Source organism: Lycorma delicatula, chromosome 2 (genome assembly GCF_047948215.1).
Source record: "Lycorma delicatula isolate Av1 chromosome 2, ASM4794821v1, whole genome shotgun sequence".
NCBI classification, from domain to species: domain Eukaryota; kingdom Metazoa; phylum Arthropoda; class Insecta; order Hemiptera; family Fulgoridae; genus Lycorma; species Lycorma delicatula.
The window spans coordinates 215785838-215797743 of record NC_134456.1 but is presented as its reverse complement, the minus strand read 5'-3'; the positions used below and the strand labels follow the sequence as shown (position 1 = coordinate 215797743).

At 29.0% G+C, this 11906-nt stretch overlaps 1 protein-coding gene across 2 annotated transcripts in view; it reads right to left on the bottom strand.

Annotated features, from left to right (window-relative positions):
* Positions 1-206: 206 nt before the first annotated feature.
* LOC142320367 (uncharacterized) overlaps positions 207-11906 on the bottom strand; it is a 53648-nt gene continuing 41948 nt past the window's right edge. For both annotated transcript variants that reach the window (XR_012755360.1, XM_075358072.1), the window contains exons 4-5: positions 4591-4720; positions 207-1375 (exon numbers count right to left, since the gene is read on the bottom strand). Coding sequence is in view for 1 of the 2 variants with exons in the window: in XM_075358072.1 (XP_075214187.1) it covers positions 956-1375; positions 4591-4599 (429 nt within the window). In the remaining variant the exon portion in view is untranslated. The remainder of the gene's footprint in view (positions 1376-4590; positions 4721-11906) is intronic.

Here is an 11906-nt window from a genome sequence, read left to right as displayed (position 1 = left end):
CGCTCGCTTGAAAGAATGCTGTTAAATTTTTCCTTAATCAAATTTCTTAATATCTGATTTTTTAAGATCAAGATTCTGTAATAAGAATTTTATTATGTTGTCTTTTAAAAGTAAAACTCTAATAAACGATTTTTGACAAACATTACAAATTTAATTTTTCTCTTTCATAGGAATATTAAGATGTCTATATAAACTGCTTCTAAAATTAAATGACTTTCGACAATAGTAACAAACATAATTTTTCTCTTTTGTATGAATATTAAGATGTCTCATTAAAATGGTTTTATGATTAAATATCTTTTGACAAAAGGTACAAACGTAATCTTTTTCCTTAGTATGAACATTAAGATGAGCCTTTAAACTGTATTTACAATTGAATGACTTTTCACAAAAGTTACAATCATAATTTTTCTCTTTCGTATGAATATTAGTATGTCTGTTTAAACAACTTTTGTTATTAAATGACTTTTGACAAAAGTTACAAATATAATTTTTCTCTTTTGTATGAATATTAATTAAGATGTCTTTTTAAATAGCTTTCGAGTTTAAATGACTTTTGACAAAATTCACATACATAATTATTCTTATTGGAGTGTAAATTAATAACCTTTAACTTCAGAAATGATTGACGACTGAACAGCAGAAAGAACATCGAGTAGACGTTTAGCAGCAGCTTTTTGAATAAGCCACAATGAAAGATTCATGCAAAGGATCATAACAGGAGCGAAAGCTGAGTTTACGGCTACGACATTGAGACAAAAGTTCATCATTACAATGGATTTACAAAGGATCTCCATACCCCAAGAGAGCACATCAGTTTCGATTCGATGTCAAACTGATGCTCTCTTGTTTTTTTTTATTTTAATGGAATTGTGCATTTTGAGACAAATAAAAACCTTTTGGCAGAAATGACAAACATAATTTTTCTCCTTAGTATGAATATTTAAACGTAAATTTAAAGTAGAACTTTGATTAACAGACTTCTGATAAAAATTACTAACATAATTTTTCTCTTCATTATGTGTAATAAGGTGCGTTTTTGAATCATTACCATGAATAAGAGACTTTTGACAAAGTTACTATTATTATTTTTTTCTTTAGTATGAGAGTTAATGTGTGTTTTTAAATAACATTTAGATGAGAATCTGTCATTGTAGTTTTCACAAACCAATTTCTTTTCGTTCTGCAGTGGTAATTTGTTTTCACTACTTATATTCTCGACTATATTTTCTATCAAAATGTCACCGCCGTATGCACACTTAGATTCACTGGATTTTTCTTTAATAATTCCATCATTTACGAAATTATTTATGCATCCCCCACAAGTAATAAAATTCTTGGTACTTCCCTTGACGGTTCCTTTATTTACAGTAACCTGTAAATTAAAAAAAATATAAATAATTAAAAGAAAATAATGAATGTAAAATTATTTTGATTATAATATTAAATGTAAAAAGCCACTAAGTATAAAAAATTGAATATTTTTAATATATATTCATAAGCAACATGGTTTTGAATATTAATTAATCATCAATGAGTTAACTTTATTATGGGTCAATCTCTTTGAAGTGTTCCAATAAAACCTAAGCTGGTTGCTTGATCAATTCAAAAAAAACTGAAACTTACCCACTTGTTCCTACATGTCTTGGGAACTTAAAATTAACTTTTTTAAATTTTTTATTTAAGCAGCAAAGCTGTGGCAGCCATTTTTGTTGTGGTGCACACACCTATTTTTGTGATTGTAACAGTTTATAGAAAAATTGTAACTAAAAAGCTATTGGTCCTGGATGGATGACAAAAAAGTAATTCATTCAAATTTTCTCAAGGTAAAAGAATGGTCCAGTGGTTTATTTACCTATCTCTCTTTTCTATGAGAAAATTACCAATAGAATGAGTTGAACATGAAAAACTGTGAAAAATCACTTTTGGTAATTTTTCTCAAGAGGCTGGAATGGCATACACAGTTTGATTTATTTTTTTACTATGTAGGTATATGTTAGTAATTTTACCATAAATAATATTAATGGTGATCACTTACCCCTAAACATTTATGAATTTTTAAAAACTAATTTTTTTTTAAATTCTAATTTGCACAACCTGCAGTGTTTTTGTAGATGTTTATGGCAAATAAAAAGGTTGCTTGTGTATTGTACCAATAAAAAACTTATAACCTCTCAAAAATCATGAAAAACATGTTAAAAGCGATACCATTTTGACTCGCTAAATAGGTGCACCTGTTATAACATGAACACTGTAGTTGAATGATTCAAACAAGTCTATTTCAACTATAGTAATAAGTATAAAAATATTTTATACTTATACACAGGGTTGGCATACACAGTTTGAATTCTTTTTTTATATGTTGGTAGTTTTACCATAAATAATATTAATTGTGATATACTTACCCCTAAATTTTTATGAGTTTTTGAAAACTAATTTTTTCTAAACGTTCAAATTTTGGTTTCAAATAACTCTGATGGGGCTGGTGACAAAAATCTCAAATTTGCACAACTTGCAGTGTTTTTGTAGATGTTTATGGCAAATAAAAATATTTCTTTAGTATTATACTAATAAAAAAGTTTCTCAAAAATCATGAAAAACCTGTTAAAAGCGATACGATTTTGACTTGCTAAATAAGTGCTCCAAGGAGGTCTCATGCTTTCTTGGCACTTGACTAATTAACAGGAGTGTTTGATTATTTAAATAATAAATAATTGCAATAATTACTGAATTTATTAAATAAATACTCAAAAAATGACGGTGTTAATTAGTCAAGGTTAGTAAGCGTAGGTTTAGTTGGTAAAATTATATTTATAAAATAAATAAATATAAATAACCATTTATTAAAATTAATAAAGAGACTGTTCATTTTCCACCGAAATCTGATTGACTACTTTGTTTTTAAATAAAGCTGTAGCTGCGGTGGTGTTAATACGTAAGTACCAGAATCCTGGGCTGAAGTTTTCCAAAACTAATTGCCTATATTTAGAAAACTGTAAAATTGTAATATCTTAAACATAGGCTCCGACAGGATATATCTCTCACGATTTGTTCAGTAAACTATCATAGTCAGCAGAATATGCATGTGCAGACAAGCCGACTCCAATGCAATTGCAGTTAGTCAAGATGTCTATCCGACAACAAAAGTTTCAGCTTTGGTTAACATAGTTTCAATCAGTTACATGTATTCAATGGCTTGTACAAAATGAATGGAATGACATTGGTCATAAGCGCACCATTTGTGAGCGTACAACTTACAACTCAATCACATTAAGCCAAATGATCAGCACCAATGTTGCAAAGGTAATGCACTGTATCAAAAACAATTCTAATTATATTGATATTTTATTTAGTGATGAAGCAACTTTTCATATTTCAGGATAGATAATTGTCAAATGTGGTGTGCTGAAAACACCATACAGTAATTGAAAATGAAAGAGACACACTGAATGTCAATGTCTGGTTATGACAGAACAAAAATTGTATCATCAGGCTTTTTTTTTTTTTTTATCGAGCCCACTTGCTTGAGAACATGCTGTTCCTCAGATCCCTGCACGATTCAGTATTCAACAAAATGGTGCTCAACCACATTTTTATCAGGATATTACCATGTTCCAAAATAATGCTTCCCCAGAAGTTGTATCAGACATGGAGTCCCACCTTAATGGCCACCTAGATCTCTCTGATATCACTTCTCTGGACGTTTTTTCTTGGGGTTTTATTAAAAGTTGTATCAAGGAAAAGTTTGAGATTTGGACGATTTAAAATAAAAAAATTGTTGAAAGTGTTTGTGTAATAATACCACTCGAGCTCCTAAACACTTTTTCTTGTTTAGCCTCCAGGAATTCCCGTTCAGGTATTACTTCAGAGGATGATACGTATGTGTGTAAATGAGGTGTAGTCTTATACAGTCTCAGTTCGATCATTCCTGAGATGTGTGGTTAATTGAAACCCAACCACCAAAGAACACCGGTATTCACGATCTAGTATTCAAATCCGTATAAAAGTCTTTACCAGGACTTGAATGCTGGAACTCTTGACTTCGAAATAAACTGATTTGGGAAGACATGTTCATCATTAGACCAACCCGGTGGGTTGCCCCTAAACACCTGGTAAGAGTTAAGATTAACATCTAGACATCTGCCAAGCTACAAAACTTGATATTGACTAATCTACACTAAAGCATGGTGAGTTGCTGTGTTCATTAAAAATAAAATATATATGTAAAATTATACTGACTGGTTCTCTTAATATAACCTATATGTTTGGATACTTTTAGTGCAGACAACAATAGATTATAGTGCCTTTGTTAAACTAATTAGAAAAGCAAATTTCTACACACTGCATTTCTTGTACCATGTTACTGTTTTTTCTTACAATGCAGATATATTCTAATTTTTATTTAATTTTACTGGGTTTTTTGTTTTACTTATCCATTTTTTACCCGTTATACATTAAAATGATATGGATATTAGAGAATTATGTAATTAACTTCTTTTAAATTATCTTTTCCATTTATCCAGCTTTGGCTTTGCACAGGTCCATCTGGATAACTGGTATTCCACTGTATGCAAAATCTAATGCACTTACCGCTTCCATTTTCAACTGTTAAATTTTCTGATTTAACTAAGTTGGTCTCTTCAATTGCTAAAGGATCTTTCTCAATATCACCATTAATAATATCCAGTGATTCTTCTTTCGGTTATACTAAATCCACTTGCTGTATTAAAAAACAAAAAATGAATTTTACAAAGTAAATATGTTTATGATTTTTTTGTATAGTTTATAACATAAAAATAAATTGTACCTCTAATTACTAGGTTAAGACTTTAATGTGCCAGATTTTGTATGGGAAAACCTGAAAAACATTCATTTAATATTATCATAGAAATTTAAATGTTAAAAATGCTGCTACTCACTTTACAGATTATTCTACAAAATGTAAAACTGTTGCGTTAATTATCCTAATTTAGCTTTTTTCTAATCTTACTAAAATTACTTTTAATATTGCTCATGGTGAAATTTTTTATTGTGATAATTATCATTTACCTTTAGAAATTTTTTATTGTGATAATTATCATTTACCTTTAGAAATTTTTTATTGTGATAATTATCATTTACCTTTAGAGAAAACATTTCCTAACATATTTACCACAGTTACCATAGTTTGATGATCAGATAATAAAAATATAAATTTTGAAATATAAACATTTATTAAATAAGAGTTTGATTCTAAATAATAATTGTTTATTTTTTATATCGCCACATAAGCTCAAAGCTTTTGCATGGAACACGGAAATGGAATTTTGTAACATAAGAAAAATACCATGCTTCAGTGGGATTTGATATTCATTATGATATAGATATTTTTGCTGAGGAACTGAAAGTATGTATTAAAAATATTCTTGATTGCCATGCACCAAAGTACTTATAAAATAAGTGAAATTTTCAAAGCGGTTGTCTAGTATAGTTATCACTATTATTAATAAGAAAAAGTTCTGTAATCTTAATAAACAACATAAACTACTTATTATTAAGAATTGTTTAAGAACAAAGTACATGCAATTCTCTTAGTCATAAAGATTTATTATTAAGTTATACTGTTAAAGTTAAGGAACCTTTATCTAATGATTGCAAAGATTTTTTAAATTTGCTAATAAAAATGACAATGGTAAATCTCATCCATGTCATGTGCATTTTGAAAATGAGTATGCTGATATGGGTGCTGATATTGTAGAACCTTTTGCTAAAAAATGTTGGTAGTGTTTACACTAACAATGATTTTTCCTAGACTACAATTATGCTTAACTGTGATGATCGCTGCAGTAATAATATTTTAACTGAGAATAATGTTGTAGAAGTCATTTGCTAACTTGATGCTAATTCTTTGACGTATCTAGAATACATCCTCTTTTAGTGAAGAAATGATCTGCCAATTTTGTAGTTGTTAAAAACTAAGCTCTTCAGTCATCCTTTAAATACTATTCTTTTTCCTAGTGTCTGAAAAATTTGCTACATATGCATTAAACATCAATAATTATCACACTATCAGCAATGCCATATTTTTTTCAAAACTCTGAGATAAGTTACTTTTTGTATAAAATAATATTTCCAATAATAGCAATAGCTCATAACAGTTGTAAACATCTTACCGACATGACGTTACATTTTTATTGATTGACAATCTACTATAATGAACTTAAGAATTTTAACTTCAATTTATTTATAGTTATACAAAAAAAAATTACATACTTGAATATTACATTAATAACTTCAAATAATCCCTGATGATGGAGAAGTGACTCTGAAAGCGCTAGGATACTTATATTAAAAACTGCTGGTAAGTGGAAATATTATTTTATACAAAAAATATATTAATACAAACGGTGTCAAATGCTTAGAAAATTAAATGTAGGTTATTTTGTACGACAAAGACACCTTGTATAAAAAATTTATAGTTCCTGAACAACATGGTTATTTGGAAGATAAATTTACACAAACGTATATGTGTATATGGAAGACACCATTGATGTGCTAAATGATGGTTATTTTGATGCAATTTATGTCGATTTTCGTTGTGCGTTTGATGTAGTTAACATCAAATTATAAATTCTTAAAGAAAACAATAAGAGAATGGGAAAAGAGGATGGAAGAAGTTGGAAGATGAAAAAAGTCAAAATTTTGCAATCGTCTTTGTTGTTATTAATTTTACATTTTTGCTCTCTTTTAGTCCCACCAGTAAATAAAATTAGGTCAGAAATTGAAAGGAATTGGAATTAACTGCTTAGCCTTTGCTGACGATATTACAATTTTCTTGAACTTTGAAAAGAACAAGTAAACCACCTAAAATAAATTGCAGGAAAAATAAGGCTAAAAACATCTTTCAAAAAGGCACAATTCATAATCAACAAAGATTCCTCCACATTCCTAAAAACAAAATATGGAAAAATCAATAAAGTCAACAAATTTAAATATATGGGAAAAATAACAAATATACATGGTTTATATAAAGAAATGAAACGAACAAGAATGAGAAAAATAAAATAAGCCTACCAACTAACAAAAGATATTGAGATGTTCATTTCAACAAAATGAACATCTCAACAGATGCCAAACTTAGGCACTAAAATAAGGTAATCTAGCCAAAGGACCTGTTTGCATCAATTTTCAATTTGAAATCAGATGAAATAAATCCAATAGAAAAAGAAAGTAAAACTTAAGAGAAAAATCCTAGGACCAACAAGAATACAAGAAAGTGGATGCAAATTAAGAAGCAATGATATTTACAAATACAACGAAACTGAGAAAATGTCAAATTCCATCAGAAAAAGAAGAGCCAAATCTTTATTCACTCATAAAACAAATCTTCAACCACATTTACAGAAGAAAAGAAAGAGAAATCAATAGATTTAAGTGGTTCTAAATAAAATAAAAATATCTGAAGAAGATGGTAAAAGATTTCAAGGAGAAGAAAAAAAGAAACAATGACATTTGGTCAAACAAGAGAAGACAAAAATAAAGCAAAAGAATGAAGAAGTTGGAAAAAAGGAAAGAAAACACACAGAAGAATAAGAAATGAATGTAAAATATTGCTTCATGGTCCTCAATCGGCCACACAAAAAAAAAAAAAAATTAAAAAAAGCTGTATCAGTTAGAGTCATGTAGGGTGGTAAAAAATGGATATAATTCCTGCTACATTCTCCTGTTCAGTCTCTAATTTAATATCTTTATTAAGAGGCAGAGCTTCATTAATAGAAGTATTATTTACAGGCGCATTCATTATCTGTACAAAAAAAAAAACAAAAACAGAAAGATTAAAATAAACATTTGTAATAAGAAAATATTTTATGTATAAAAAACTGTTCACAAATATCTCACTTGTAATTCCTTAAAGATTGTTCTGGTTTATGTTTTACGTTGACTTGATACTGATGCAAGCTTTCTTAATTAAAAATTAAGAACAGGCAAATAATATTAACACACTGACTGCCATGTGCGCCATATGTGGCTCACATTAAATCTGTCTGTGACACCATGTCACACAGCCCTCGGCTCACTGATTCTTTGATTCTTAGTAAAGTACATTTTTTATTTTTTTAAATCTTTTTTTTCTTTTTACTTCCTTGTGGAAATTTCAGTTTTCAGATTTCAACAGAAATATCCACATTTTTACCATTCCTGAATTCAATTTGACTAATTTTGACGTGATGTCTGTACATACATATATATCTCGCATAACTCAAAAATGATTAGCCATAGGATGTTGAAATTTTGGATTTAGGACTGTTATAACATCTACTTATCCACCTCCTCTTTTGATTGCAGTCGACTGAACCAAGTGTTGAAAAAAGTACAAAAATCCAAAACAAATTTGGATTTTGCACTTTTTCTTAACTGCAGCAATAAGCTCTCATCGAGAGATTTTCAATGATGTATCATAACTAGTACTTATTTTCATTGGTTCCAGATTTACAGCCAAATCAAATTTAAATTAATGAAATATTTGGATCTTACAAAGGGGTTCGAATAAGCTTCATCTCCTTTTTGTTAATTTAAATATATTGATTTATTAATAATTATTAACGTTCGATTAAAAAAATTTTACAATAAATAATAAATTCAATAATAATATTAAAAAAAAATATGGAAAAATATCATAAGTTATTTTATGTACTTTTTATTAAAAAAAAAAAAAGAATATGTAATTTAACAGGCAGAGAAGGTAATCATGAAGTGTCCACATCACATTTTTTTCTTTACTGATAAGCTTTCTATTTGGTTTTCATTTACATTAAGTTGTTCAAACATTGACAAAAACTATTCTGTTTAAAATCATATTACTTTTCAAATCCAGTTTGTGTGTTTTATTTTTTATTAAAGTTGCTAAAACCCCCTAAATTTGTATTTAATTTTAACATACGTTATTTACATCAGTGTTTCTCAGAATTAAATTCTCTACAAAGTTAACTAGAAATTTTTGTGTATTGGAAATTAACATTGTTATTTTATTTCAAACCAAAAAAATGTATTTTGATACAAAAGGTTTTTTGTATTTTACAGAGTTTTTCTTATAATCTAAGAGAATAGAGGTCTTGGACCAGTTTTATCAAAAAATGATCAAAAGCCATAAGAAAGCACCAAATTTACCCCTCAATCTGTACCCAATAATTTTAGTACTGTTTAATGTACTGGGCTAAATGTTTCATGAGCTGAAACTTGCTAATGAACCATTTCTTAACCTGTATTGATATATACTTTTTTCTTAAGGTACTTTATTTGCTACAGAATCATCTCCAGAGAGATTGCCGAACATTTTGGAATCATACTGACAATTGAATGATGATTTATTTTTAAATGATTCTAGTGATAATGCAAATTTTGACAGAGATTCTGATGAAAAACCTGAACATACAGATCAAAATTTGATAAACCAGTTGTAAATGACAGGACAAAAAATAAGAGGTTTATAGAGAATGATTTAGAGGAAAGTTATGCTGCAACTATGAATCTGTCTGATTCTATTAGTAATTCAGGTGACATAAGTAGTGGCAGCAATACTCAGATTTCTTGTACTCCTGGTAAAACTGAAAGTGTCTTTGACTGTGCGGCTTTGGATCCTCCAGATGATGAAATAGCAGCAACGTTACAGAGGCCAATTATGCACTTTTCATCAATGATGTAATTTTCTATAATAGTCAATGAGACAAATGATTATGGAGAACAAAATATTGACTTTGAAAAAAGAGAGAAACCAACCGAGAATCTAAAAAAAAAGCTCAAGTTAGAATACACCTGATATAAATGAAATGAAAAGATTCTTTGTAATATTTTTGTGAATGGGTATTTGTAAAATTCGCAGTAAATAGCAAGTCTGTTGTATTCTAACATGGCAAGAAAGCTAATGTACTAAAACAGATTTGAGATTCTTCTGAGAATGATTCGTGCTTCAAATAATGAAATTCACCAAAGCTGAACAAAGTTCAACAACTCATCGACTTGCTTATCCTAAAGTTTCAAGATGCAAGGAATCCCTAGGAAGGGATGTGCATAGATGAAAAATAATTCCTTTCAGAAGATGGCTTGTCTTTAATTTACTGTCCAAATGAAAAACAACAGCTTGGGGTGAAACTTTTCAAATTATGCCTTGTCTATCGTCAATATCGAATCTCATGATGTATGCTGGAAAAGAACAATTTCAGGCAAAGGGGTTCCAGAAAAATGTCTATGAGTTTGCTGGACCATAACATGATGTTGAACAAACAATTCAATGTGAAAATTGGTACCGTGTATTGTTGTATTCTCAGTTACTTAACTGTTTATACAAATTTTGTTGGTACCTTAAGGTCTTATCAAAAAGCAAATTCAAAACAAGTAACAAAATACAAACTGAAAAAAGATGAAGTAGTTACAGCCCAAAGCTCAGGTACAAAAAAAATTAATAGTATTGAAATATTAAAATAATAGGAATGTATTAATGATTTCAAAAAATCTGTTTCAGAGATGAAACGGTAACAAAACAGTAGAGAGGGAAAGACATCGTGAAACCCAAGATGGTAACAGACTGTGAAAGAACAAAAGCACTTATCGATTTGTCTGACCAAATGAGGTCATATTTCACCAGCCTTCGATGTACAATCAAGTGGTACTGAAAGATCATTTTTGAAATTTGTTTGGAACTTCAACTGTCAGTGGTGGTTTTCATACAACCCAGTTAACATGGGACAGAAATCTCCAATGAAATCTAAAAAATTTAAATGAGAGTTTACTTTTCATTTTCTACTGATGTTTGACAATGATGTGAAAAACTGAAGTCAGTCAAGATGAATTTACAAATGAGACTATAGCACTACATAGGCTGATCAGCATTGAAGGTAAGAAGTCAACAACAAGACAGACATGCAGTAGCCAGTACAAAATGAAGAGGCAAACAAAAAATAGAGAAACCTTAGCAAAAATTGTGGAAAGGCATCACACACACAACAAAGTGTTCTGTGTGTGATACCTTCTTTTGTCATGATTGCTTCAGGACAGCACATTTAAGCTTTGTGAAATGAATTAATAAATTTTGCTCTCTTATAAAACCCTTGATAGAAACTTTGTTGATCATGATTTTATGTAACAAAAAAAAAAATAACATATTGAAAAACTTCAAAAAATATAATTATTAATTGATAAAAATGATTAATAGAACTGGTATAATGTTATTGTTTACTGTAAATAATTTTTTTTGTAACATAGTATGATGTAACTAATAATAACAGTAGTCAAGATGTAAACAGGTGGTTTTCTAGAGTTAAAAATAACTTTTTTTTATACAATACTTTGCAAATAATGTAAAAAATCATGTTTTCCCTCTACAGATTACGTGGTCCTCACATCAAAAACTGAAGATCAGGAGGCTGTGGGCCACGTCACTCACACCAATTTTTGTCTAAAAGTGCATATCTGTTATATTTTGAATAAATTTTGCATTTAAATATCACTAAAATGACTTGTTACAAAAATGTAACATCCTTATGTTAGTTTTATGCATATGGGTGATGCTTAACAGAGCACAGCAACAAATAATCAGAGGCAGACAACATAAATTCAAAGAACTTTAAAAGGCGACTACAAACTAACCGTGACAGGTAACATATTAAGAATGAAATGAAAACATAAATTTTGTATTTACACTAGCGAAAGTGTACATATTAGATGACAGTTTCTGGTGGAACGATGAAATTTATTTTGTTTGTAACAAAATCAAACCATATTTTTTTGCTCTTAAGTGAATAAATAAAACACTAAACTTGTCTTTATTACTAAATTTTATTATATCTACATATTTTCTTGTGTTAAGTATGTCATCTCTTAAAGTTCCCTCAAAATCTCAGAACGAGTTTTTAAGATAAAAAAGGATTTCG